At 70.5% G+C, this 26,473-nt stretch overlaps 6 protein-coding genes across 6 annotated transcripts in view; 4 read left to right on the forward strand and 2 right to left on the reverse strand.

Annotated features, from left to right (window-relative positions):
* The first annotated feature begins 4,245 nt into the window (after window positions 1–4,245).
* LBX2 (ladybird homeobox 2) lies at window positions 4,246–8,555 on the forward strand. Its single transcript, XM_032686391.1, is given in 3 exon segments — window positions 4,246–4,524; window positions 4,526–4,562; window positions 7,914–8,555. Coding segments are annotated over 3 exon segments (696 nt in total). The 3' UTR covers window positions 8,294–8,555.
* A 395-nt stretch (window positions 8,556–8,950) lies between these two features.
* Window positions 8,951–13,330, reverse strand: TTC31 (tetratricopeptide repeat domain 31). The gene is made up of 15 exons (XM_032685435.1): window positions 13,204–13,330; window positions 12,965–13,084; window positions 12,639–12,892; window positions 12,458–12,541; window positions 12,252–12,320; window positions 12,011–12,145; window positions 11,708–11,921; window positions 11,272–11,362; window positions 11,050–11,191; window positions 10,498–10,599; window positions 10,352–10,424; window positions 10,143–10,275; window positions 9,984–10,058; window positions 9,393–9,495; window positions 8,951–9,304 (listed from the first exon to the last, which is right to left on the reverse strand). Exons 1-15 carry the CDS (start codon window positions 13,328–13,330, stop codon window positions 9,188–9,190), a joined length of 1,839 nt encoding a protein of 612 aa, XP_032541326.1. The 3' UTR covers window positions 8,951–9,187.
* Window positions 13,331–15,084: 1,754 nt separating this feature from the next.
* CCDC142 (coiled-coil domain containing 142) lies at window positions 15,085–18,820 on the forward strand. Its single transcript, XM_032686389.1, has 9 exons — window positions 15,085–15,848; window positions 15,925–16,011; window positions 16,252–16,416; window positions 16,482–16,636; window positions 16,774–16,932; window positions 17,017–17,131; window positions 17,219–17,396; window positions 17,819–18,027; window positions 18,487–18,820. Exons 1-9 carry the CDS (start codon window positions 15,107–15,109, stop codon window positions 18,744–18,746), a joined length of 2,070 nt encoding a protein of 689 aa, XP_032542280.1. The 5' UTR covers window positions 15,085–15,106; the 3' UTR covers window positions 18,747–18,820.
* Window positions 18,821–19,494: 674 nt separating this feature from the next.
* On the forward strand, window positions 19,495–22,648 carry MOGS (mannosyl-oligosaccharide glucosidase). The gene is made up of 4 exons (XM_032686388.1): window positions 19,495–19,864; window positions 19,956–20,167; window positions 20,250–20,440; window positions 20,837–22,648. Exons 1-4 carry the CDS (start codon window positions 19,495–19,497, stop codon window positions 22,542–22,544), a joined length of 2,481 nt encoding a protein of 826 aa, XP_032542279.1. The 3' UTR covers window positions 22,545–22,648.
* Window positions 22,649–22,809: 161 nt separating this feature from the next.
* Window positions 22,810–24,865, reverse strand: WBP1 (WW domain binding protein 1). Its single transcript, XM_032686102.1, has 4 exons — window positions 24,788–24,865; window positions 24,618–24,720; window positions 24,110–24,271; window positions 22,810–23,624 (listed from the first exon to the last, which is right to left on the reverse strand). Exons 1-4 carry the CDS (start codon window positions 24,848–24,850, stop codon window positions 22,999–23,001), a joined length of 954 nt encoding a protein of 317 aa, XP_032541993.1. The 5' UTR covers window positions 24,851–24,865; the 3' UTR covers window positions 22,810–22,998.
* Window positions 24,866–25,053: 188 nt separating this feature from the next.
* Window positions 25,054–26,473, forward strand: part of RTKN (rhotekin) — a 4,635-nt gene continuing 3,215 nt past the window's right edge. Inside the window, 2 exon segments of the mRNA XM_032685436.1 lie at window positions 25,054–25,187; window positions 25,939–26,023. Of these exon segments, the coding sequence (XP_032541327.1) occupies window positions 25,054–25,187; window positions 25,939–26,023 (219 nt within the window).

Raw genomic sequence — 26,473 nt, forward strand, 5'->3', positions numbered from 1 at the left:
CAGATCGCTGTCCTGGAGCAGGGCAGGGGGGTCCCCGCCATCCCGGCCGTGCTGTGCAGGGGTCAGGGGCATGGGCGGGTGACAGCCCGGTGGGGGGGCAGCGGCGTTTGCTCCAGCTGGAGCCTTTGAAATGCAACCCCCCCCTCAGCCCATTTGGCTGGAGTTTGGCCCAGGCACAAATGGAGGCCCGGGAGTGGGGAGGGGGCCCTGTGGGGAGGGGGTGGCAGCTGGGACCAGGGACTGGTGGGACCCCTTGACCCCAGAATGGTGCTGAGTAGGGGTGCCACAGCATCCACCCTCATCCCGAGTGCCCCTCCTGGGGCTGTGCACTGCTCCTGCCCCCAGTCCTGCTGGTCCCCTGGCACTGGCACACGTGGCTCCACGTGTGTGTACCTGTACACATGTGTGGTGTCTCTGCACGTGAGCCAGTGTGCCTGTGTTCCGTGAGCCCTCTGCACACCTGCACATGCCTGCACATGCCTGCACATGCCTGCACATGCCTGCATGTGCCTGCACATGGCTGAGGGGAGTCTGCTGGGGGTGGTTGTGCTCACACAGACACACACACATGGGAGCAGCCGAGGCGTGTGCTGGCCCTTTCTGTCCCCAGCCCTGGGCTGTCCTGTCCATGTCCCCATGCCCATCCCCATTCCCATCCCCATCCCCATTCCCATCCCCATCCCATCCGCCATCCCCATCCCATCCCCATCTCATTCCCATCCCCATCCCATCCCCATCTCATTCCCATCCCCATCGCCATCCCCACCCCATCTCATTCCCACTCCATCCCCATTCCCACTCCATCCCCATTCCCATTCCATTCCCATTCCAATTCCATTCCCATTTCCATTCCCGCCCATCCCCACCTCCATCCCATCCCACTCCCCCGCGGTCCCCCAGTGCCGCAGCCGGGCTCAGCCCCCCCCCGAGCCGCTCATGTTAATGAATCGATGATTTACCAACAGCCCCGGGGGGGGATCCCCGGCTCCCCCCGCTCCCGGTACAGTCCATCCCCGTTCACCAGGCCAGGTGTAATCCCATTATTCTCGGCTCCGCCGCGGCCCGGGCCCACCGCGGGGTCAGGATTTATTGCCAGTAATTGCCGGGGTCCCGTCCCCCGGCGCGGGGGGGGTCCCGGCGCCCCCCCGGCGCTGCCGCCGCTCCTGACGCTTTAATTCCGCACCGAGCTGTTCCCTTGTTAAAGGAAAATTCATTTGCCAGCGATTTCCATGTGCCGGGGCCGCGCGGGGCCGCGGCCCTAATCGCGTTACGGAGAGCTGCGGCGCGGGATCGGGATGGAGCCGATAAATAATGGATCAGGGCGGCGCGGGGCGGGGGAGGCGCCTTACGGGGACACCGCACCGGACCCCGGCACCCCGGCACCCCAGCACCCCACTTCTGGAGGCACACGGGGGGGGGGGGCAGCCCCGGGAGCCCCCCCGAGCTGGGGTACCTGGAACTGGGGGTGCTCCGAGACACCACAGCCCCCGAGACGGGGGGGCTGGGTGGGGGGACAGGGCAGCCCCAGACACGGCTCGGACACCTCCTCGGTACCCCCTCACAGGTACATCACACCCTTGTGCAGGCAACCTCCTCACACGTGCACACACACATGAACACACATGTAAACATACACGCACGTGAACACACAGACACGTGAACACACAGATGTGAACACACACACATGTGAACACACATATAAACATACACACACGTGAACACACAGAGATGTGAACACACACACACATGAACACACATATAAACATACACACATGTGAACACACGCACACATGAACACACAGAGATGTGAAAACACACACGTGAACACACATATAAACACACACATGTGAACACACACATAAACACACACATGTGAACACACACACATGTGAAAACACACATAAACACACACATACATGAACACATGAGCACATGCACGTGAACACACACATATGAGCACACACACATATGAACACACACATATGAACACACACGTGAACACACAGACGTGAGCACACACGTGAATGCACACATGAACACACACACATGAACACAGCCACGTGAACACACAGCCCTCTGTGCCCCGGTGGGCTCGTGGTGGTTGCAGGGCACAGCACAGCAGCTGGGGACGGGGTGCGAGTGTCTGGGAGGTGGTGGGACCCTACGTCCCAGACCCCCGGGGTCTCCCAGGGACACCCCAGGGTGGGAGCTGTCAGTGCCACACGGGTGCAGTGCCCTTGGGTGCCCCCAGTCCCATCCCGTGGACGTGCCTGTCACCGTCCCCTCCGGCCGTGGGCACCCGGCCAGCGCCGGGCACTCACCCGGCTCCGCAGGAAGCTCCCATGTTCCTGCATAACCCCCGAGGGCTCGTTTTGTTCCCACCCTGTGGCCTGGTTTGGGGTGAAAAGGGTTTCCTATCCTGTGTTCCCGACAGCCGGAGCCGGCGCTTCCCCCGCCGGAGGGCCGAAGGGGTCGGGCAAGGCACGGGGGGCTCAGCCCACCCCAGCAGCACCTCGGGGAGCACCTCGGGGACACAAGTGGAGGGTTGGGGTGCCAGCACCACGATCTGGGAGCAGCCCTGAGTGCAGGGATTCGCCCCAAGTGCTGTGGAGCAACGGGTGGGTGCGATGGAGGCAGGGGGGGAACGATGGGGTGGAGATGACATCCCACCCATCAGGGCGAGCACCACTGCTGGGGATCTGCCGGGTCCCTGCAGATACCCGCGCCCCAGCCCGCTGGGACCACTCCCACCTTCCCAGCCCAGGACTCCGCCACCGAGGTCCCGCCGGCCCCAGAGGAGCCAGAATGTTCTGAGGGGGGAAGGTTTCCTCAGGGGGGAGCGGCTGCAACTCCCAATTGGCACAAGGGCATGGAATCACCCTGGGCAGCGATTTCTCGTGTGTGTCCTGGAGCGTTAAACCAGGACGGAGCCCAGGGCCTCTCCATGGGACCGGGACCCCAGGAAGGGCTGTGACCCCTATTCCTCGGCACCCCGGGAGCCTGGGGCCTTGTGGCCGGCGCAGTGGCCTCGTTCCGGCAGTACTGCTGGAAGGGATCGGGCTCGCGGGGGTCCAGCCGAGCCCGGGACCACCGCAGCTCCCTTGGGGGGGTGGGAGTGGGGGTCACAGCTCTCCTGCACCCCGGGACGGGCTCCGTCCCCCGGCGAGAGCTGGCGGCACGTGCAGCCACGCAGCTCCGCCATCTCCCTGCGCCCTGCGGGGAGGACAAAAGCCGCGTGCGAGGAATCCGGGCAAACGCCGCCGTGCCCGGCACGCCGCCGTGCGAGGGGCCCCGTGTCCCTCTCCCAAACCGAGCCCCCTGCCCCCCCCCCCCGCCAGCCTTTAATTGCTCCGGCTGCTGGGAAATTTCAAGGTTGAATTTGTCAAACGCCGATTTCCAGCCGGGAGATCGCGTTCTGCCTTTGTCAGCAAGATTGGAAAAATCCACACGCACACCCCCCCGCCCCTTCCCCACTTCCATAATCCCGGCATCGGCGCTGCCGGATCCCCCTGCACCTGCTCCCCAAACCCGGCTCCGTGTGCTCCCACCGGGCTCCCCCTCATCGTCCGCAGGTTCATTACCGCCCTGACCCCCGTGACCTCGCCGTGTCCCCGATCCCAGTGACGGATCCATGGGGACACCCGGCGGGGTTGGGGCTGGGGGATGTCGAATCGCCCCCCCGGAGGGACCATTCGGCATCCCCCAGCCCCTATCCCGTCGGATAATCCGGACGCGGCTTCACCAGCCGGGCCTCACCTGCGTGTGCGGCATCTCGGGATTTTTACGAGCGGCCGAAATCCCGGAGCTATTTGTACTGGGAAAGGGCAGTGGGAATGTGGGGAGGGAGGGGGGATTTATGGCTCTGAAACCCAAAACCCACCCGAAAAGGCTTAATCACTCCCAGCCGCTGCCCCGGCGCTTTTATGGGGCATTTTAGAGCAAAAGAGCCAATAATTTTTGGGTGAGGGTAGAGCCACAGTGAGGATGAGGAGGGAGCGGAGGGGACAGAGGGGACCCACCAGGGTGGGTTAAAATGGGGGAGACAACAAGGGGGAGGCGCGGGGCTGAGCCCCGGTAGTGGTGGAGAGGGGTCGGTCCCCCCCCTTAGACGGGGGGGGCGTCGGTGGCTCCTCCTCCTCCTCCTCCCGGTATCCCGGGCCTTTAAGGCGGTGGAACGGGAATCGCGGGGCTGGGGGGGGGTGGGGGGGCGGCGGGTCCCCGTCCCGGCGCGGGTCCCGGTCCGGCATGACCTCGGCGGGGGAGGCGGCCGGTTCCCCCCCTCTGCCCGCCGCGGTCGGCGGCCATCGGCGAAGCCCCCTGGACCGGCTCCCGCCCCCCGCCAACACCACCAAACCGCTGACCCCTTTCGGCATCGAGGACATCCTGGGACGCCCCCACGGCGGGAGCCCCCCCGGGACTGGGACCGGTCCCGCCGCCCCCCCCGCCCCGGCGGGGCCCCGCGGCGGCGGCTGCGCCCCGGCCTCGCCGCTCTGGGCGCTGGAGGAACTCGCCAGTAAAACCTTCCAGGGGGCTGGAGCTGGGAATGCTGCAAGCAGCCGGAGGTACCGGACCGGGAGGCTGACCAGGGCGGGGGGGCTCCGCCGGGACCGGGGCGGGCGCCGGGAACCGGGCAGCGGGCACCTGGCAGTGGCGGGGCCGGCGGGTGGCGGGGGGAGGCCGTGGCGAGGCTGAGGATGCCCCTCGTCCCGGTCCCGGGAAGTTTCCTCCGTGTCCCGGAGGGGCGAGCGCAGTCGGGAGGCCCGGGAAGCCGCCGGTGCTCGCCTGGCGCGGCGGGGACACGCGGCAGCCTCTGCCCGGAGGGAGGGAAGAGCCCCGAGGCCGGGACAACCGGGAGCCAGAGCGAGCCCCGGCCCCGGTGAGGCCGCCTCCGGCACCGAGGCCGGAGCTCTGGGAGCACCGGCCGGGACGGCGCCGGCTGCTTTATACCGGGAGCCGTGGGACCGGGCGGTGGATGAACCCCGCCGGGCCGTGACCATGACCGTGACCGAGCGCGGGGGGCCGAGCGGCGGATCGGGCCAGGACGCGACGGAAACCCGGTGCGGGCCCCGAGCCCCGCGGGGACGGCGGCTCTGCTCGGTTTCGGCCTCCCGCAGCGGCCCGGTACCGGCGGGATCCGACCGCCGGTTCATGGATGGGGACGAACCGGCTCCGCCGCTCCCGGGCTCGGCCTCACCGGGTGGACAGACAGACGGATACCGACAGATGGAGCGCGGCGCCGCGGGAAGGAACAAAAACCGCTACTGGGATGGACAGACGGACACGGGCGGACCGATCGGGACTCTGGAACTGACCGGAAAAACCAAGCTCTTACCGGGACAATCACGGACGGACCGATCGGGGCTCCGGGATTAACGGAAAATCCCTCGCACGGACAGACACACAGACAGGCAGAGCGCGGCGCCGCCCGGAATGAATAGAACCGTTACCGGGACGGACAGACCGACTCGGGGAGAACGAGAGGGGCTCCAGTAATTAACGGAAAAATAAAAACACCCTTACCGAAACGGATAGAGAGGGTCTCAGTAATTAACGAGGAAAAAAACGTTACCGGGACGGACAGACGAACAGTCACGGCAGAGCAGCGTTCCGGTGACTAACGGACAGGGGTGGGCACAACGCGGCTCCCGCCGGTAACGAAAAATCCTTCGGACAGACGGACACGGATCGACCGAGCAGCGCTCCCGTGAGTAACCGAAGCCCCGTTACCGGTCAGACAGACGGACACGGGCAGAGCTGGGCTCCGGTAGATAAAGGAAAGAAATTCCCGAGTTACGGAGCGTCGCTCCGGTAATTAACGAACCGTCGTACAGGGCGGACAGACAGAGTGGGGTCCGTGATTAACGAATAAACCAACCCACCACCGTGTGGAGAGATGGACAGAACGGAGACGGCTCGAGGCGCCCGGAATTAACGTAAAGCCCCCGTTATCAGACGGACGGCCACGGCCGGGAACGAAATAAACGAACGAAAAAATCCCGTTACGGGGCAGACAGGCTGATATAAAAGGGGGTGAAAAAAAATTCCCGTTGCCGGGATGGACAGACGGACAGAAATGTGGTCGATCGGGGCTCCAGGAATTGAGGTAAAAATGCCCGTTACCTGACTGACAGACGGACACGGCCGGAATCGAAAACAAATAACGAAAAAATCCCGTTACCGGGCGAACGGATGGACCGGGACAGGAGCGATCCCCGTTACCGGCCGGGCAGACGGACAGACACGGGAATGGAAAAAAAAAAGAACGAAAAAACCCCGTTGCCTGCTGGACAGACGGACAGACTCGGGTGCGATCGGGCCTCCCAGAGCGGGAGTGAAGCTCCGGTACCGGCCGGACAGACGGACACGGCCGAGAGGGAATCTCAGAATTAACAAAACCCGATCGCAAACTGGCAGCGGGGACCGGCGGAACAGAGGGAGGTACCCGTACCTCAGGTAAAACCTCGTTACCGGGACGGAGCCACGGACACGGCCGGAACAGCCCAGGGCTTCCGTGATGAACGAAAATCCCTCTTCGCAGCGACGAAGGACGGACGGACACGGGAGCGATCAGGGCTCCTGGAGCGGGGGCAAATCCCCGTTGCCGGGACGGACGGACAGAAACGGTGTCGATCGGGACTCCGAGAGCGGAGGGGAAGTCCTGTTACCGGACTGACGGACGGGAGCGCTGGGGGTTTCGTGACCGCGGTACAGCCCGTTACCGGGACGAACCGGTAACAGTCCCACTCAAGCGGCACTCGGCCGAGACGGCCCGGGGCTCTGGTACCGAACGGTCGGGGGTCCCGAGGAGCGGAGCTCCCGCTGTGGACGGCGGCGGGGGTCACCGCCGTTACCGGGGGACGCACGGTGATCCCGGGAGCCGCGTTACCGAGAGGCGGGTTGGTGCCGCCGGCAGAGGAGGGATGGAACGGGACCGAGAGCGGGAGCAGGAGAGGGACCTGGGCCGCCACCGGGACCCCGCTGGCGGCGTCGAGCCGTAGCCGGGGCCGCGATCCGCGTCTCACCGGGTGTTCTCTACATCGATACCGGCAGCAGCGGCCGCACCGGAGCCGAGAGCGGTGACGGGATCGGATGCAGGGAGCAGCACGGCCTCAGGTCTCCTGGAATCGTGGAGAGGAGGATCTCGGTTTCCGCCGGGGGCTCCCGGCTCCTCTCCCGGCTCCTCGCTCCGCTCCCATCTCCCTGCTCTGTTCCCGGACCAGCCGCAGGCAGGACACGGGTGTCTCAGCCACGGGCGCAGCGGCGGCGACTTCGCCGCGGCCGGGGCCTCTGTGGAACCGCGACTCCCGGCTCCCGGCGCGGTTTGGTTTGCTCGGCTCTGTTGGGCTCGGCTCCGTACGGCACGGTACGGCACGGCCCGGCCCGGCCCGGCTCTTCTGCTTCCGGCTCGACGCGAGCCGGTTCGTCTCCGTTCGACCGGGAGTCGGCGGAGCCGGGGTCCGCCCGCCGTGCCGGTCGCGGCTCGGCGCGATCGGTGCGGGTGCCGTTACCGGTGCCGCTGCCCTGACACTGCTCTGCCCAGAGGTCGGGACCCGCAGTGCTCGGGGCGGACCCGGTGCAGGCGCCCGTGCCACTGTCCGTTGCTCGGTGCAGGTCCGCTGGCTTTGCCCTGACGCCGCTGTCCCCGCAGGTCGGGCCCCCCCGTGCTCTGCGGGGCTCGGCGGTGCCGGTGCGGGTCCCGGGCCCCGACACCCTGTCCTCGTACGTCCTTCCCCACCGGGCGCCTCGGGGCCGTTTCCCGTGCCCGGTGCGGGTCCCGGGGCCGGTGCCCTGACCCCTCTGTCTCCGCAGGCACTTCCTGGCGGGCGCCCCGGGGCTATTCCCCAGTGCCGGCGCGGGTTGCGGGGCCGTTCCCCGTGCCCGGTGCCGGTGCCCTGACCCCACTGTCCCCGCAGGTCCGTCCCCGTCGGGCGCCCCGGGCCCGCGCCCTCCCTGCAGGAAGCGTCGCAAGTCCCGGACCGCGTTCACGGCGCAGCAGCTGCGGGAGCTGGAGCAGCGGTTCCGGCGGCAGCGCTACCTCTCCCCGGTGGACCGGGACGCGCTGGCGGCGCGGCTGGCGCTCTCCGCCGCCCAGGTCATCACCTGGTTCCAGAACCGCCGCGCCAAGCTCAAGCGGGACCTGGAGGAGCTGCGGGCGGACGTGGCCTCGCTGCAGGCGCTGCCCCCCGCCGCCCTCCAGCAGCTGGCGGGGCTGCCCGAGCCCCCGGGGGCTGCCGGTACCGGCACCGCGGCGCCCGCCGAGCTCTCGGAGGAGGAGATCGACGTGGCGGACTGAGCCGAGCCCGCTCGGACCGACTGGCCCCGCTCGGTTCTGCTCGGCACCGCCCGGGCCGACACTGCTCCGTTGGGCTCCACTCGCCTCGGTCCCGAACGGAGCCCGGCCCGGCCCGGCCCCGCCCCCTCGGTGCACCCGTTTTTGGGTATTTTTTTTTTGTTCATCTTTCCCCTGGCTCTTTTTTTTTTTTTTTAATTTTATTTTCTATCGGCCCCGGTGTAAATATTTGCAATAAAGGCAACACCTTATTATGGAACCCTGATCCCCCCCGGGGACCACTCTGTATCCCCCCATTTTCCAGGCGAGCACTTCCCGCCGTGGGCATTAATTTGTTTTAACCAGTGATTAATTACCGGCTGAGGCCGACCCTCCCCCCCTCAATTTGCATATTAATCAAATTGTATTTGATGTCCCGCCTGTCACTCCCCACCCTGAAGCTCCTGTCACCAGCAAGTGACACTCTGGGGGGGTGTGGGGACCCCCCCGCTGCCCCCCGGGCTGGACGGAGGGCGAGGGGCAACATGGGGAGGGGACATGGGGGGGCTGGAATGGTGGGGTCCAGGACTGGGGGGGGGGGGCAGAGAGGGCAGGGGGGTGGGAAAGAGAGCTGGGGGGGGTCGGGGGAGGCACCAATCCAAGGGAAGGAAAAGCCAGAGAGAAGGACAACAGTCCCAGTTTTATTATAAAACCCAAACAGGTAACAAATCCCTGAGGGGCCGCGGGGATCAGCCCGGGCCCACCCCCCCAGGCACGAGGGGCTGCAGGGGGGCCCCGACCCCCCCAAGGCAGGAGGGGGGACACTCACCCCCAGCGCGGGGACAAGGCACAGGCAGGTACAGGCAGGTACAGGCAGGTGCAGGGGGGCCCCGGCAGCCCCCCCCCGACAGAGCAGGGTCATCTGAGCAGCCCCCCGGGGGCAGGACCCCCCCTGGCACGGGGCAGGGGGGCCGGCGTGGCGTGGGACGGGTGCTTGAGCTGCAGCACCAGCTCGCTGCCCTCCACGGTGGCACCCTGGGGACAGGGGGGAGCTGGCACCGGGACAGGCCCCAGGGGCAGGGGTGTCCCAGGGCGGGGGTACCCCGTGTGCCCCCCAGCTCACCTGCATGGCCCCAAAGGCCGCCTCCGCCGCCGCCTTCCCGCAGAAGTTGATGAAGGCGCAGCGCCGGCCCGGGAGCATCCGCACCGAGTGGATCTCCCCGAACCTGGGGGGCACAGACCCCCAAACGTGGGGTGGGCGAGGGTTAGAGATACCCAACCCTGCGGGGTGGGGGTCAGAGACCCTCCAGTGCGGCAGGGGGCTTAGACACCCCCAAATGTGTGTGGCAGGAAAGCATGAAAAACACTTGAAGATGGAGGAAGAGTACTAGACACTCTCAAAACCACAGGAAGGGGGATCAAAAACCTCCAAATCTGAAGGAAAACAGTTACAAATACCCCAAAGCAGCGCAGTAGAGACCCCTCAATGCTGGAGGAAGCTTAGATATCACCAAATCTGGGGAAGTAGATCACAGACCCCCGCCCCAAAGCCTCCCTTGCAGGTCAGAACCACCAGGGAATGGGGACAGAGACAGGGCTGGGGGGCACCAGGGCTGTGTTGGGGGGCACCAGGGCTGTGTTGGGGGGCACCAGGGCTGTGTTGGGGAGCCGGGGGTCCCAGGGAGGCAGTACCTGGGTCCTGGGGGTCACTCACCGGCCGAAGGTGCGGCGCAGCACCTTCTCGCTGATTTGGGGGGTGACGTTGCCCACCCAGAGCGGGAAGCAGTCCCTGCCGAGAGCCACCCCCGTGTCACCAGAGCCAGCACCACGGCACTGGGGCTCTGGGTCCCCCCAGCCCCCTGGAGCCCCGTACCTGGCAGGGTGGCTCGGTGGCAGTGTCAGGTGGCTGGCAGCCGTGGCAGGTCCCTGTCCTCGGTCTCTCGTGGGGGTTCCCGTGCTCCCCCCACCACCACCTGTCTGCTGGCAGCTCCCGCTCGCCCACCCCCCTGCCGAGGGGCCAGGGGTCAGCACCCACCGGGGACATGGGGACACCCCCGGGGCCCCCCAGCCCTGGTCCCTTACCGGGGAGAAGCGGTGGCTCCTTGGTCTCAGGCAGGAAAGGGGACACGGGGACCCCCCCAGGGCGGCTGTGCTGCTGTGGGGGGACAGGGGTGAGGTGTGGGGGGCACAGTGGGTGGGGGACAGCGACGGGGGGCAGGGGGTCTCACCCGCAGCAGGGCCCGGCAGGCCTCCAGCTGTGCAGCGGCCTCAGCGTGGGCCCCGTCCCGCAGCAGCAGCTCCTCGAAGGTGCGCGCGGCCTCGGCGTAGCGCTGGGGGCAGCGGGCACCTGCAGCCCCCTGCCCGGCCCCACGGGCACCCCACTGCCCAAATGGCACCCCAGGGCACCCCACAGCTCCACTGGCATCTCTCAGCCCTCCACCCAACCCCCTTCCCAGTCCTCCAAGCCCTAACACCCCACAGACCCTAATTCACACCTGGTTCCTTCATCCTCTTCCCCAACTCTGGCACCTCTCAGCCTGAACCATGCAGCCATAGCACCCCAGAGCTCCCCCAGATCCCCACAGCCCTGACCCAGCCCCACTGGCAACCCACAGCCCCCAACTCAGCCCCAATAGCACCCCATGGTACACTACAGCCTTCCAAAAGCCCCCCACCCACTCCTGGTGTGCTGCAGCCCCTCACTCAGCCATGGCACCCTCCAGGCCCCCTGCCCTCAGCCCCCAGCCCCTCCTGCAGCCCCTGGAGCCCCCCCCGGGTACCTGCAGCCCCCGCAGGGCCTTGCCCTTGCGGAAGGAGCCCTTGGGCCAGCCCGGCTGCAGCCCCAGTGCCGCCTCCGCGTCCCCCAGAGCCTCCTCATATCGGCCCAGCTTCTCCAGGCAGTACGAGCGGTTCCCCAGGAGCCTGTGGGGACAGGGGGGTCACTGCTGCCCGGCCCCCCCCACTCTGGGACACCCAGGACCCCCCAGGACCCCCCCGCTCACCGGTGCTCCCGGGGGTTCAGCTTCAGGGCAGCGCTGAAGGCCCGAACGGCCTCGTCGTGCCGGCCCGCCTGGGCTGCAGCGATCCCACGGCCTGGGGGCAGGGGGGGCACGGAGCTGACAGGGTTCCCTGACCTAGGAACAGCCTGCAGCTGTGCCAGCCGGGAGCTCCACACAGCACTCCCAGGGCAGGGCTGCCCTGGACCTGAGGAGCTGCACAGAGAGATCCCCCAGACCAGAACACCCTGGGCAGGGAGCCCCCCAGCACAGACCACCCTGGGGAGGGAAAACCTCCCTAGCACAGCCCCCCCACAAGCTGGGGAGCAGCAGGGAGAGCCCCCCCCAGCACAGAATCCCCAGAGCAGCAGGAAGAACCCCCCTGGCACAGCAGGAGAGCCCCCCATACCCCCGCCACGTCCCTGGGGGTCCCTGCACTGACCTGCCAGCATCAGGCTCTGCTCCACCGCACTGGGGCCGGGGGGCTGGGGGACCCGGGGGGGGGCAGGGCCCTCCCCACTGCCCTTCTCCAGTGCCCTCCTGCCTGGCTCTGTGTCCCCTGTGCCGGGGGGCCGCTCCCTGCCCGGGGTGGGCAGCCGAACCCCCGCCTTCTCCCGCGCTTTGCAGACGAAGGTGCAGCTCAGGTCCAGCTCCTCCTGGGGGGGCAGGAGGGGGTGGGCAGGCAGAGCCCAGAGACACTACTCCCCCCATGCCCACACAGTCCCCTGGGGAGAGCCTCACTCACCTCTGCTCCCTCTGTGTCCTCTGGTGGGGCTGTGGAGTTCCCAGGGTGTGAGGAGGGGTCTGTGCACTCCCCCTCCTCCTCAGCACCATCCTGGGGGGGCCCAGTGCCCGCGAGGCCGCTCGGGGCCGGGGGACTCTGCAAGGACAGGGAGGGAGAAGGGTGGCTGGTGTAGGTGGTGCTGCCCAGCCCCCAGCTCTGGGGACCCCCAGGACAGCTCGGGGGGGCCAGAGAAGTCACTCACTGGGTCAGTGTTCTCCTTGTTCTTCTGCTCTTGACCCAGTTTCTCCCGTTTTTTCCGGTCTTTTTGCTTCTGGAAAGGGAAGAGATAGAGCCATCATAGCAATGCAGACCCTCCCAAACCCCCCCAACCCTGCACCCCCAGGGCTCAGGGACAGCAGCTGCCTGCACCCCAGGGGCTGGCAGTGACCCCCCCAAGGGCTCACCCACCTTCTTCTTCAGCTTTTTTTTCTCTGCTTTCCTCTTCACCCGCTCCTCCTCCGCTACCAGCTCCTGCGCGTTCCTCTCCGCCTCCTGGGGGAAGGACACGGTGACGGCCCCTCTCGGGATCCCAGCCCAGGACCCTCCAGGCCCTGGAGAGCGGGAGGGGGCGGGGGGGGAAATTGCCCACCTCTGCCGTGAGCCGGGCCCAGCGGGGTGTGGGCAGCTGGTCCAGCCGCACCTCCAGAGGGCTCGGGGGGGCTCGGGGGGGCTGCGGCAGGGGCGGCTCCGCGCACAAGAAGGATTTGCGGAAGCCGCAGTAGCTGTAGGGCCGGGGCCGCTCCACGAGGGGAACGTCCCAAAACTCATCCCGCTCCTCGTAATCTGTGTCAGACTCGTCCTCGTCGTCATCCCCCAGCTGGTAGAAATCCTCCAGCCTGGGGCCTGGCGTGAGAGCGGAGGGCGTGAGGGGCAGCTCCGGGCACCGGGACCCCCGATACCCCCCGCCCGACTCACCGTCGTCCCAGAGCAGACACACCTCCCCCCCCTCGTACTGGATCACCGTCTGGGAGGGGCCCTGCGGCAGCACCGGGAGGTCGCCGAGGCCGGACAGGCGGTGCCAAGGGCAGAAGGGCGCTGCGGAGAGCGCAGGCGGCCGTGAGCCGGCGGAGGTGGAACCGAAACCTGACCGGCCCGAGCCCCGCTCCCCGGCCCTGCTCCCCCGGGCTCCCCCTTCGCGCCCCCCCGGCCCGTACCGCCGCTCCAGCCGCCGGGGCCGGGCGTGCAGCCCCAGGGGCAGGCGGCGGAGGCGGCCCCGCGGGCGGAGCTGCCCGGGCCGGACCCGTCCCGGTCCCGCGGGCCGCCCGCACCCCCACCCGGCATCGCCGCCAGCCCCGCGCGCCGGAAGTGCGTCACGGCACCGACGGGAAGTGGGGCAGGGCGCCGCTTGAGGCCGCCCCGCTGCCATGTTGGGTGAGGGCAGGACGGCGGCCCGCAGGGCCCTCACCGAGCGGCACTGGCGCTCCGCGTCCCCTCCCGCCGCCCGCGCCTGCCCCGAGGCCGCGGGCCCGGCCGCTCCCTGCTGCTCGTCCCGCCCCCCGCGCCGATCCCCTCCCGGCGGCCAGCCGGGCCCGACCCCCCGGATTAGCCTGGGCACGGCCTAAGCCTCTTTACTGCTGCCGCCCCCGGGATGGCCCGGCATGGAGGCCGGCGGCGCTGAGCGACGCGGCGGGGAGCTCTGCCTGCAGGTGAGGACACGAGGGAGGGGGGTCCGGACTCCCCTCACGGGAGCGGCGGGGCCGGGGCGGTACCAGGGCGGGCAGGGGGGCACCGGGCCCGGGCAGCGCGGCGTCTCCATGGCAACGGCCTGGGAGGGGGCGTGGCCAAAGGGGCTGGGGGCGTGACCGGTCAGGCATAAGGCGTGGCTACTGCGGAAGGGGGCGTGGTCATCGCGGAGGGCTCCGCCGCTGCCAGCGCGGGGGGGCGGGGCTAAAGAGATGGCCCCGCCCCATCGTCGGTGGCCCCGCCCCTCGCCCCAGCCCGGGGGTCCTGAGCCCCCCGCACCCCTCAGGTGGGCGACGCCGGCTTGGGCGGCCTCATCCTGCTGCTGCTGACGGCCCGGCCGGCCCCGGGTGATGGGGCGGCCCGCGGGGAGCTCCTCGAGCCTGGTGAGATACTCAGGAGGCTGCGGGGACCTTGAGGGGCTGTGGGGTCCTGGGGTGTTGTGGAGACCCTGAGGGGGTATGGGATTCTGGGGGACTGTGGGGACCCTAATGGGGTGTGGGGTCCTGGGTCGGCTGCGGGAACCGTGGTGGTTTATGAAGATCCTGGGGATAGTGTGGGGGACCTAACGGGATATGGGATCTGGGGGGAACTATGGAAACGCTGATGGGATTCTGGGACTGCCTGGGTGTCCAGGGGGCTCGGGGGCTCAGGGCTGGGGTGACAGAGATGAGGGGGTTGTGGGCAGAGGCTCCCCCACCTGGGGGTCTGTGCCCCACCCTGAGGTCCCTGCCCCACGCTGAGGGTCCCATGCCCGCAGGCGGGCTGCGGGGGCCCCTGGCGCGCTCCCTGCAGCGGGCAGAGGCCATGCTGCGCAGCTGCGTCACCCCAGGGCTGTGGCGCCTGCTGCCCCCGCGGCCCCGCCGGCGCGGCGACGGCGACAGCGACGACGAGGACGAGGACGAGGCCGCGTCCATCGTGACCCCGCTGGAGCAGAGCTTCGCGGGGCTGCGCCGCTGCCTCCGCGTCTGGGAGGACCCTCGCACCGAGACCTTCCAGGGGCACGTGCGGCCCCGTCCCGGCAGCACCGGCGACTTCTCGGAGGACGCGGTGCGGCAGCGCGTGGCGGCGCGGGGGGCGGCCCTGCACGCGCTGCTGCGGCACCGCCACCTGCTCCGCCTGGCCCGGGACTTCGCCCGGCGCCTCAAGGCCTCCTCCGACTTCCTGCGGCGGCTGCTGGCACTGCCGGCGCCGGGGGGGCACGGGGGCCGCGCGGGGCCGGCGCTGCGGGAGCTGTGCCTGGAGCTGCGGGCGCACGCGGGGCACTGGGCCGCGCTGCGGCGGCGGCTGCGGGGGGACGCGTGGCTGCGGGTGCTGCCGCGGCACCGGCGCGAGGCCGTGGCGCACATGCGGCGGGCGCTGCTGGTGCCGGCGCTCATGGCCGCGCGTCTGGCCTGGCGGCACGCTGAGGGGTGCCTGCGGGCGCTCGGCCGCCCCGGGACCCCCGCCCCGGCCCCCGAGAGCCTGGCCGAGCTCTTCCAGGGGCTGGAGATCTACAACCGTGTGGTGCAGGGGCTGGCGGAGGAGCTGGGCCCCGAGGCGGGTCCCGGGGGTCTCCCCGCTCCCTTCACGGTGGACGGGGTGCTGCGGGTGCTGGCGGCCGAGCGCGGCCGGGCCGTGGCCGAGCGGCTGCAGCCCCTCCTGCAGCCCCGGGGTGGGGACATCAGGGACGGACACGTGTGCTGGGAGGACGTGGTGGTGCCGTGGCCGCTAGGGCACGATGCTGCGGGGACGGACACGGTGACGGACGCGGAAGGTTCCGGAGCGGAGGCGCTGCCGGGGCTGGCGGCCGAGCTGCAGGAGCTGTGCCTGGAGGACGAGGAGCTGACGGGACGCGTTTTGGGGGCGCTGGTGGCCTCGGCCGACAGCCTGTGGCAGCCGGTGCTGTCCGAGAGCCCCGAGCCCACGGGGCCGCGCCCGGGCAGCGCGGGCGGCTGGAAGTCAGTGCGGTGGCTGGACACCGCCCGCGGCCCCGCGACCGCCGCGCTGGGCGCCCGGTACCGCCCACTGCTCTGGGGGGCCGTGGGCGCCGCGCTGGGGCACGGTCTGGGCACCCCCCCCGCCACCCCGAGTGCCACCGTCACCGCGGCACAGGAGCTGAGCCGCGCCCTCACCGCGGGTACGTGGGGACACGGGGGGCAGGGGCTGCCACGGGGGATCCCTGCCCTGCCCTGACCCTCCGTGTGCCCCCGCAGCCCGTGTGCCCCCCGAGTGCCAGGAGGAGCTGGGGGTGCTCTGCCTGCACCTGATGTGCCGGAGCATCCTCTGCAGCTGGGACATGGGTACGGGGGGCTGGGGGAAGTATGGGGTGGGGGACGGGGGTACAGGGTTAGGGAGCGGCGTTAGGGAGGTCTGAGGTGCAGGTGTGGGGTACACCATGGGCATGGGATGAGGGAGTGGGGGGTGATCTGGGGGGTATGCAGTGAGGGTGTGGGGTGCGGGGTTTGCGGTTCAGGGTGCAGGTGTGGGGTACAGTGTGGGATGTGTGCGTTGTTGGGGGCTTCTGACTGTTTCCTCCCCAGATTTCACCTGTGCCCTGGGCTCCGGGCTGTCGGACAAGTGCTTGGAGGTCCCAGGGGGGCCCCCGGGGCCGGGGTGCAGCCGCACGGCGCAGCAGCTCCGGCGCCTCTTCCCAGCCCTGGCGCTGGCCCTGCGCTGCCTGCGCCCGCTGCCCAGCCACCCACACGGTGAGCAGGGTCCGGGGTGCGTGGGGGGGCACGGGGGTCCCCTCTGTGCTGACCCCTGCCCCCAGCATCCCCTGGGGGTCCCTGCCTGCGGCTGCAGGTGCTGAGCCGGTGTCTGGCGGCGGCGGCGGCGGCTCACGCGTGGCTGACGGGCAGGGCCGGGCGGTACCTGGCGGCCTGGGCACTGCCCCAGTTCCTGCTGCTCACCCAGGGAGACCTGCAGGTACGGAGGGCATGGGGGGCACGGGGCGGGCTGGTCACTGCCCCGGTTCCTGCTGCTCACCCAGGGAGACCTGCAGGTATGGGGGACACGGGGGCACGGGGAGGCTGGGGCTTGGATTCACCCTCCTGCTCCTCCAGGTGCTGAAGGCAGAGACAGAGCAGCTGGCGCTGCAGGTGAGTGGGACATTCCCAGAGCCGGGGGACACTGATGGGGACACCCCCCCAAAGCCACTCCCCCTGTCCCCCTGGGAGCTCCAGCTGTGCCGGCAGATCCACGGAGTGGCCAACGACATCCAGGTACGGCAGGGCCCAAGTGGGGGGTCCTGGGCAGAGGGGTGCCCTGGGTGCCTGTGTCACCCCATGTCCCCTGCCATGCCCCAGCTCTTCTCCGGGGACGTGCTCCAGATGTTCTCCACCAGCTGCAAGCGGCTCTCGGCCGAGATCTTTGACCAGACGATGCCACTGGGCCGGCACTGGCGGCTCGGGCCACGCGCCGGTGGGTGCGGGGGGCTGGGGGCATGTTGGGGTGCTCGGGGGGCTGTGGGGGGTCACAGCGCTGAGCAGGGTCCCCGTGCCCCCCCAGAGCTGCCCAGCACCCCCAGCGCGTACGCGGCGGCCGCGGTGCAGGCGGTGCTGGGGCAGGTGCTGCAGGGGGCACAGGCCCTGCCCCGCGATGCCCAGGCACCCACCCTGGCACGGGTCACCACGGCCTTCCTGGAGGCCTGGATGGACCACATCCTCACCCACAGGATCAAGTTCAGGTACTGGGGACAGGGCTCCACGCGCGGTGCCACAGCCAAGGGGCAGTGCCAGGGGCACCTTTGTAGTCCTGGGGGCAGAGCAGGGGTCCCAGTGACGGTGCTGGGGGTCCGAGAGGCGGGGCCAGGGGGCCTGGTGAGGGTCCCAGGGGTCCTTGTGGAAGTTTCAGGAGTCCCAGTGCAGTAACAGGGGTCGCAGTGGCAGTGCTGGGGGTCCCATGACAGGGCAGGGGTCGCAGTGGCAGGTTGGGTGTCCTGGTAGCAGTTCAAGGAGTCCCAGTGGGGGTCTCGGGGGTCCTGGTGGGCAGTTCTGGGGATCTGGTGGCAGTTCCGGGATCCCAGTGGGGGTCCCGGGCTGCGGTGGCGGTGGGGGGTGGTCCTGGGGAGGTCCCGAGGGTCCCAGGCCCACCCTGTCCCCGTCCCAGCCTGCAGGGGGCCATGCAGCTGCGGCGGGACTTCGAGGCGGTGCGGGAGCTGCTGTGCTCGGAGCGCTCCGGGCTGGCCCCCGAGGCCCGGCAGGCGCTGCGGGCGCTGCGCGTGTTCCGCCACACGGACACGGCCGTGCGCTGCCTCCTGCAGCAGCCCGGGGGGCGCGGAGGGCACAGCCGCGGCTGGGCCGGGCTGCGGCGCTGCTGTGAGAGCCGGGATGGGGCGGGAACGGGAAGGGATGGGCTGGGGGTGGCGTGGGAGGGAGTGGAATGGGAGGAGGGGGTGGAATATGGGGATGGGGTGGGATGGGCTGGGAATGGGGTGGGAGTGGGAATGGGATGGGATGGGACGGGACGGGACGGGATGGGATGAGATGGGGTGTGATGGCATGACATGGAATGGAGGTATGGGGATGGGGCAGGGTGGGATGGGCTGGAATGGGGATATGGGGATGGGGGATGGGATGAGGTGGGGATGAAATAGGGATGGGACAGGGGTGGGACTGAGAGGTGGGATGGAGATGGAGAAAGGATGAGGACAGGGACTGGGACAAGGATGGGGGTGGAGATGAAGATGGGAACATCAGGGAATGAGAACTAGGACGGGGACAGGGAGTCCCAGCAGGAGCAGGATCCAATATCCCGGTCCCTCCATCCCTCCCCAGGCTCGGATGAAGGCGCCCACCCCCTGGATCCACCCCCGGACCCCCTGCCCGTTCTGGACCCCCTGGAGGTGGCGGTCCCGCTGCCGGGGCCGCCCCCACCGGGCGATGTGCCGGGCGATGTGCGGGGCAGTGCCCGCGGCGCCGCTGCCGAGCCGCCGCTCCCGGGCAGCCCCCAGCAGTGGTTGTCCCTGCGGCTGCACCGCGCCCGCCGCTGGAGAGTGCCGGGGCTGCCCTGCGTGGGCAACAGCCCCGAGGGCTGACCTGCAATAAACCCACCCCACCCGTCCCGGCCACCTCTGCAAGGGGGGCACGGGGGATGGGGGTCTGACAGCGCTGGGCCGGGATCTGAGATTGCAACTGGGACCACTTACTGGTGGGGCGGGATCTAACGGGGACTCCTGAGGGGATCTGGGGGGTCCTGGGGAGATGAGGGGTGCAGGGTGGATGTCCCTTGGGGGTCCTGGGGGACAATGGGGCAGCTGGGGGTTTCTTGGATGCCCTGGAGAGGCTGGGAGTACCCTGGGGGCTTCCAGGGGATGCCAGGGATGCAGGATGGAGGTCCGTGGGGGTCCTCGAGGAGACGAGGGGTCCCTTGGTGGTCCCAGGGGATACTGGGGGTTCATAGTGGGGTCCTTGGGAGGTCCCCAGGGAGGTCGGGCATCCGTGGGGGTCCTGGGAAAGGCTGGGGGATTCCTGGCTGGGGTCCCTTTGAGGGCACTGTTGGGGTGGCGGATGGGGGGTCAGTGTAGCCGGGACCCCTTCCCAGCAATGGGGCTGACCAAGGGGGATAACGAAGTGGCTTCTAAGGGCGTGATGAGCATGGATGGGTGGAAGGCGGGGTTGGGGGCATGCTGGGGGAGTCCTTGTCCCCTCGGGGCCGGTTTTGGGTCGGGCGGGGGTCCCTGGGAGGACCGAACCGCACGGGGTCCTCCCGTCCGCCAGGGGGCGCGCGCGGCGCTCCCCCGCAGCCCGTCGCGCGGCGCTGACGCTCCGGGCGCGCCCGCGGCCATGGCGGGGGAGCGGCGGCGGCGTGGCGGGGACGGGCCCCGGGAGCGGCCCCGGGAGCGGCCGCGGGAGCGGGACCCGAAACACCGCCAGCAGCAGAAGCAGCAGCAGCAGCCGCGGGGCCCGGGCCGGGGCCGGACGGTGCTGGTGGCGGCGGTGGCGGCGGCAGCGCTGGCGCTCGGTCTCGTGGCGGCGGCGACCGAGTGGAGCCGGTGGAGCGAAGCCTCGCGCCTCGTCACCCCCCATCCCGCGCCCCCCGCCGTCCCCCCCGGCTCCACCGGGCCCCTCGCCTCGCCCACCTACTTCTGGGGCACGTACCGGCCGCACGTGTACTTCGGGATGAAGACGCGGAGCCCGCGCTCTGTCGTGACCGGTGAGGGGGGCGCGGGCGGGGGCTCAGCCCCGGGGCTCCGCCGGGCCCGCTGCCGCCCCGGGAGCCTCCCCTGACCCCCCGCGCCCCCCAGGGCTGATGTGGCTGCAGCACGGCGGCGGCCTGCGGCACACGTGCGAGAGCGGCGACGGGCCGGCCCGGTACGGGTGGGTGATGCACGACGGGGAGAACTTCGGCGTGCAGGAGATCCGCGACGGGCGGCTGCTGCTCAGGACGGAGTTCGTCAAGCAGCCGGGGGGAGACCACGGCGGAGACTGGAGCTGGAGGGTCACGGCGAGGACGGAGGTGAGCGCAGAGAGGGTGAGAGAGGCTTTGGGATGCCGGGGACCCTCCGTCACCCTCCTCCTGCTCCTGCTCCTACCCACAGGGCAAAGGCCCGGCCCCGCTCCTGTCCCTGTTCTTTTACGTGGCCACGGACGGGCAGGGGGAGCTGCGGCCGGTGCTGCACGACGGGACCCGCCTGGCGGCCGTGGAGGGAACATCGGAGGAGCTCGGGAACTTCACCCTCACCTTCCTGCCCCCAACGGGGGAGGGTGAGGAGGAGCCTAAATACGCCAGGTGAGTCACTGGGGCATGACCCCAACCCCTCCACGGCCCCTCCATCTCTGCCCACCTTTTGTGTCCTCTGTTTCCCCCCCATTCCATGACTCCATGTCTCCCTCTCTCTCCCTGTGTCCGCCCCTTTTCTCTTTCCTCATTTCCCCCATGTCCCCCCTTTCCCTAGTATCCCGTGTGCCCTTCTGTATCCCATCTGTGTCCCCTCATCTCTCCTCCCTGCGTTCCTCCGTCTCTTCCACCTTTCCCCTGACTCCATGTCCCTTGTGTCCCCTTGTCTCCCCTGTGTCCCCCTCTCCCTGACTGCTCATCTCCCTCATGTCTCCCCCCACCTGACTCTCCCACCTCCCCCCTGTCACCCCATCTGCCCCCCCTCCCTGACCCCCCTGTCTCCCTCAGCTACAACTTCCTGGCCGCGGGGGTGCCGGGGCTGCACCGCCTCACGGAGCTGGTCCAGCGCAGCCTCCGGGAAGCCTCGTTGTTCTCTCCGCCGGGGCGGCCGCGGCGCCACTACCTGGGGGTGTCCAGGACGGGGGGCCTGCCCGGGGAGCCCCCGCAGGGGCAGCTGCTGCTGCACCAGGTGACGCTGGAGGCGCCGGCGGTGCTGGAGGTGGTGCTGGAGTCGGGCAGCGCGGCGGGGGCGCGGCGGGGGCGGCTGGCGGGGCGGGCGCTGGGCGCGGCGCTGGCCCGGCACGCGGCCGCCTTCGAGCGCCGCTTCGAGGACACCTTCGGGCTGGGGGCGCGCGGGGCGACCCCCCCCCAGCGCCGCTTCGCCCAGGCCGCGCTCAGCGAGCTGCTGGGGGGGCTCGGCTTCTTCCACGGCCGCTCCCTGCTGCGCTCGGAGCACAGTTCGGAGCCGCTGCCCGGCCCCGAGGCCGCGCTGTTCGCGGCCGCGCCCTCCCGCTCCTGCTTCCCGCGGGGCTTCCTGTGGGACGAGGGCTTCCACCTGCTGCTGCTGGGCCGCTGGGCGCCCGCGCTGGCCCGCGACGTGCTGGCGCACTGGCTCGACCTCATGAACGCCGACGGCTGGATCCCGCGGGAGCAGATCCTGGGGGACGAGGCGCGGGCCAGGGTGCCCCCCGAGTTTGTGCTGCAGCACAGCGAGACGGCGAACCCCCCGACGCTGCTGCTGGCGCTGGAGCGGCTGCTGCCCGACGCGCCCCTGCCCTACCTGCGCCGCCTCTCCCCGCGCCTGCGCGCCTGGTTCTCGTGGCTCAACCGCACCCAGGCCGGCCCCGAGCCCCTCACCTTCCGCTGGCGCGGCCGCGACACCGACGCCGAGCGCTTCCTGAACCCCAAGACGCTGGCGTCGGGGCTGGACGATTACCCGCGCGCCTCGCACCCGTCGGAGCAGGAGCGGCACCTGGACCTGCGCTGCTGGATGGCGCTGGGCGCCCGCGTGCTGGCGGCGCTGGCCGAGCGCCTGGGGGAGCCCCCCGAGCCCTACGGCGACATGGCCCTGGCGCTGAGCGACAACGCCCTGCTGGAGCGGCACCACTGGGCGCCCGAGCTCGGCGCCTTCGCCGACTTCGGCAACCACAGCACGGCCGTGGCGCTGCGCTGGCACCGCCCGGCCCCCGTGCCCGGCCAGGCCCCGCCGGCCCCACGGCTGCGCCGGGAGGTGCGGGAGGCGCCGCGGCCGCGCTTCGTGGGCGCGCTGGGCTACGTGAGCCTGTTCCCGCTGCTGCTGCAGCTGCTGCGCGCAGACTCCCCGCGCCTGCCCGCGCTGCTGGGCGCCATGCGCAGCGAGGCGAAGCTCTGGACGCCCTTCGGGCTGCGCTCGCTGGCCCGCGACAGCCCCTGGTACCTGCAGCGCAACACCGAGCACGACCCCCCGTACTGGCGCGGCTCCATCTGGGTCAACGTGAACTTCCTGGCGCTGCGGGCGCTCCACGGGTACGCGCAGGCAGCGGGGCCGCACCGCGAGCAGGCGGCGCGGCTGTACCGGGAGCTGCGCCACAACCTGGTCACCAACGTGTTCCGGCAGCACGAGGCCACCGGGTTCCTGTGGGAGCACTACCGGGACAGCGACGGGGCGGGGCAGGGCTGCCACCCCTTCGCGGGCTGGTCCGCGCTCGTGGTGCTCGCCATGGCTGAGGACTATTAGCGGGGGGTTCCTGTGCCCCCACCGTGAGCTCAGGGCCAGGGGAGGTGCTGGGGGGCTGTGCTGGAGCCCCCTCACCTCCCCTGCAATAAACCTCCATGACCATGGCCTGTTCCTGTCCGGGTCAGGGTGTTGCTGTGTCCCCTGTGCTGCTGGGGGTCTTTGCCCCAGCTCAGCCCGACGTCCCCAAGCCACAGCGGGTGTCCTTGTGCCCTCCCTGAGAAGTTGGGGGGCCCAACCCAACCCAGCACCCTCATCACACCAGGGCTCCGGTACTTCCACGTCTCTTTAATGGTGAGAGAATGTGCCAGGACCACCCACCCCCACTGCCTGGGCCCCCCCCCGACGATGGGGCCCCCCCAGGCAGCAGCACCAGGGGCACGGGGGGGCCCCAGAAGCAGTTTGGAGGGGAGGGGGCTCCGGCAGGGCCACACCACGAGTGGGGTCACCGTGGAGGTCAGTCGGGGTGAGGGGCCCCCGGGGGCTCCGTGATGAGTCCAGACCCCAGCAGGGGGTCCCGGGGGGGCTCAGACAGGCAGCGCAGGTGAGCCAGGCCCCCCCCACCCCCTGGCCCCCCGCACCCCTCGGCCTCACCCTCCTCCTCCTCCAGGCCCCGCCCCACCTCGATGCCCGAGTCCCCCGTGAGCCGCCGGTGCCGCCCGAGGCCGCCTTCCCCCCGGGCCGCACCGCCCGCCCCCCTTTCCCCCCCCTCGGTGTAGGAGCAGGGGCCGCCCTCGGCCTCGGGGAAGTCCAGGGGGCCGCGTTTGGAGGGGCCCCCGCAGGCCGGCGGCTCCTCGGGCAGGGGCAGCTCCCAGCTGGCGCCGGTGCCGGTGCTGCTGGAGCCGCCGGCGGTGCTGCCCCCCGGGCCCGGCCCCGGCTCCGGGTCCGTCTCGTCGGTGCCCGGCGCCGACAGCGAGGAGCTGCTGGGGGAGGAGGCGCAGGAGCAGCCGCAGGAGCAGGAGCTGCAGCCCCCGGAGGAGCCGGGGGACAGCGAGGGGCTCCCGGGGCTGTAGGGCGGCGGCGGCGTCCCGGGGCGCTGGGCCACCTCCTCGTACGCGGGGAGCTTGAAGGAGGCCAACAGCCCTGGGGGGGACAGCGGGGTCAGGGGGGCACCCGGGGGGATACAGGGAATGCCAGAGGACATGGGAGCAAAGGGGGCAGAGCTGGGGGGATGCAGGGCCGGAAGGGATCCCAGAGGGGAGGGAGCTGGAAGGCTCAGCCCAGGGCAGGGCTGGGGAGGGGGAAATGGAGGGCCTGAGTGGAAGAGCCAGGGGGAAGGGGATATGGGGAGGGGCAGGGGAGGGGGATGTGGGGTTAGGGGGGATGCAGGTGCTGGGGGGGCACAGGAGGGTCCAGGGTGCCCTGACTCCTACAGACCCCCCATAGAGGAAGGTTACTGGCGGGGCTGGGGGCGCAGGGGGTCCCTGTGCCCACTCGCGGAGGTCCCCGGGGATGGGGGTACTGGCAGGGCTGGGGGTGCAGGGGGAGGCTGTGCCCACTCGCGGAGGTCCCCGGGGATGGGGGTACTGGCAGGGCTGGGGGTGCAGGGGGAGGCTGTGCCCACTCACGGAGGTCCGCCGCGGAGGGGGGGTACTGGCAGGCACCGTGGTAGGCGATGAGGTTGATCTCGCGCTGCCGCTGCTGCTGCTGCAGGCGGAGCTTGGCCCGGCGGTGCCGGAACGCGCAGCAGCAGCTCAGCAGGATCAGGATGGTCCAGAGCAGCCAGAACCCTGCGGGGCGGGGGGGCAAAGCGGGGTCACCCTCACACACAGTCCCCGCCCCCGGCGTCGGGCTGCAACCCCCGGGCCCCAGAACCCCCACAGTCCCCACACCTCCACGGAGCCTCCAATCTCCCCCAGAGCCTCTGGAGCCCCCGGCCCCCCCTCGACCCACATCTCGCCCGGGACCCCCCGATCCCCGCTGGAACCCCCGCTGTCACTGCCAGTGACACCTGGCACCCCCTGCCCCCCAGAGCCGCAGGACCCCCTCGGAGCCCCTGGGCTCCCCAAACCCCCGGACCGCCCTCGATGCCCGCGGCAGCTCCGCTCCCCATGGTCCCACGGTGCCCGCACTCACACCACAGCTCGTAGTAGTAGGTGCAGCAGCCGCTCTCCCCGCAGCAGTGCCCGGTCTCGCACACGTAGGGCCGGTTGTTCACCCCCGGGCAGAACTCCCGGGCCTGCGGGCACGGCCGCACCGTCACCGCGGCCCCGCGCGCGGCCCCCCCGCCCCGGCCCGCCCGGTACCTGCGGGTGCTGCCGGCCCAGCAGCGCGGCCCAGGCCCCCTCGGCGCTCCCGGGCCGCTCCATGGCGCCGCCGCCTACAGCCCGCCGCGGCCCCGCGCCCGCCCAGCCGCGGCCCCCGCCGTCCGCAGCAGCCGCCGCCGCCCCGCCGCCACCGCCGCCGCCGCCATCGCGGCCCCCGCGGCCGCCGCCGCCGCCGCCCGGGCCGGGGCCGCCGCCGCCGCCATCGCACCGGCCCGAAGTCCCGCCCCCGCGGCCGCAACCGCCCAATGCGCGCCTGTCCCGCCGCCGACAGCCAATCGGCGCGGCCGCCGCCGCCCGGCCCCGGCCAATCGCGCGCCGTCTGCCCGCGCCTCACGCCCAACAACAGAGACAAAGGGGCCGGGCCCCGCCCCCGCCCGGAGTAGCGGCAGCCGCGGCCAATCGGAGGCGGAGTCCCACCTCCCGTCACTGACTGACTGCGACACGGACCAATGGCAGTCTCGCAGCTGCTCCCAGCCCGCCCAGAGGCGGGCACTCTGCACAACTTGGCCAATGTACGCGCAGGCACGGCTCCTGCCGTGTGATTGGCAGAGTAGCCAGCCAATCAGTGCCATCGTTCTGCACCGGACAGGGTCCCAGCCAATGGGTGCTGCCGGAGGGCGGGCGCTCCCTGGAGCCCCGCCCCGGAACAGCCCCGCCCACCCGGGACGGACCACAACGGGACGCGGGGGGAGGACGCCGTTGGGCCGTTCCACAGCGCTCCCGGGGGGGGTTCAGGCTGTGCCACAGAGCTGCTGAGGAGGCGGGATGTACCATAACGCCCGGGGGGGGTCGGGCTGTGCCCCTATCCCAGCAGACCCACACACGGTTCCTTCACCAACAGCCTTTAATCAGCTCCGCAGCACCAGGACACACCAGGCACAGGGACCCCTTTCCACCCCCAGGCCCACCCTCGGTCCCCAGCCCTCTGAGTCCATGTGGGGGGCTGGAGCCTCCTGTTCCAGTCTGCTGTGTCCACGTGGAGCATCCGGAGCCCCCCATGTCCAAGGCAGAAGGTTCTCAGCCCCCCATTCTGACCCTCTGTGTCCACGTGGAGGGGTTGAAGCCCCCCATAGTCCCCCAGGTCCGCGGCACAGGGCCTGGAGCCTCCTCTTCTGGTCTTCTGTGTCCAGGTGGAGAATCCAGAGCTCCCTGGAACCCGCCTGTGTCCGTGCTGAGAGGGTGGTTCCCCGCCTTCCAGCCCTGTGTGTCCGTGGGGTGGGTGCACAGCCCCCCCAGGGGGTGACCCGAGGGCTGCAGTGGCTGCAGAGGCCGCGGTGGTGCCACCCTGGGCTGCCACGGGCGGGTTGTCCCACAGCCCCCCTGCCGCTGTCCGCTGTCCACGGGGAGGCTCCAGGGCCCCCCGCAGCCCCCCCAGGGCTCAGCCCGGGGTCTGCAGCAGCTGCAGGTTGCGCTGGTAGCAGCCCAGGCTGCAGAGGGGCCGCCCGGTGCGGGCGCAGCGGTAGCGCCGGGCGTTGGTGCAGCCAGGCACGGCGCAGGGCTGGGCGGGGGGCACCGGGGGGGCCGTGGCGGGGGGCAGGGGCAGGGGCAGCCCCGGGGGGAAGGACAGGGTGACGCCCTGGGCAGAGCTGTGGTAGTGCACGACGGGGCAGGGCGCGGGGCGGGCGCGGCGCTCGCGCAGGGCCCTCACCTTGGCCTTGTGCGTGC

This window comes from Chiroxiphia lanceolata, chromosome 4 (genome assembly GCF_009829145.1).
Source record: "Chiroxiphia lanceolata isolate bChiLan1 chromosome 4, bChiLan1.pri, whole genome shotgun sequence".
Lineage (NCBI taxonomy): Eukaryota > Metazoa > Chordata > Aves > Passeriformes > Pipridae > Chiroxiphia > Chiroxiphia lanceolata.

Coding starts and splice junctions, on each gene's coding strand:
- TTC31 (XM_032685435.1), bottom strand. CDS start 13,330: ATGCCGGGTGGGGGTGCGGGCGGCCCGCGGGACCGGGACGGGTCCGGC. Junction 12,893..12,964: donor GTGTCTGCTCTGGGACGACG/GTGAGTCGGGCG, acceptor CTCTCACGCCAG/GCCCCAGGCTGGAGGATTTC. Junction 9,496..9,983: donor CTGCGCCGCACCTTCGGCCG/GTGAGTGACCCC, acceptor TGTGCCCCCCAG/GTTCGGGGAGATCCACTCGG.
- WBP1 (XM_032686102.1), bottom strand. CDS start 24,850: ATGGAGCGGCCCGGGAGCGCCGAGGGGGCCTGGGCCGCGCTGCTGGGC. Junction 24,721..24,787: donor TGGGCCGGCAGCACCCGCAG/GTACCGGGCGGG, acceptor CCGTGCCCGCAG/GCCCGGGAGTTCTGCCCGGG. Junction 23,625..24,109: donor CCCCTCCGCGGCGGACCTCC/GTGAGTGGGCAC, acceptor TGTCCCCCCCAG/GGCTGTTGGCCTCCTTCAAG.
- CCDC142 (XM_032686389.1), top strand. CDS start 15,107: ATGGCCGCGCGTCTGGCCTGGCGGCACGCTGAGGGGTGCCTGCGGGCG. Junction 15,849..15,924: donor GAGCCGCGCCCTCACCGCGG/GTACGTGGGGAC, acceptor GTGCCCCCGCAG/CCCGTGTGCCCCCCGAGTGC. Junction 17,397..17,818: donor ACCCACAGGATCAAGTTCAG/GTACTGGGGACA, acceptor TCCCCGTCCCAG/CCTGCAGGGGGCCATGCAGC.
- MOGS (XM_032686388.1), top strand. CDS start 19,495: ATGGCGGGGGAGCGGCGGCGGCGTGGCGGGGACGGGCCCCGGGAGCGG. Junction 19,865..19,955: donor CCCGCGCTCTGTCGTGACCG/GTGAGGGGGGCG, acceptor CGCGCCCCCCAG/GGCTGATGTGGCTGCAGCAC. Junction 20,441..20,836: donor GAGGAGCCTAAATACGCCAG/GTGAGTCACTGG, acceptor TGTCTCCCTCAG/CTACAACTTCCTGGCCGCGG.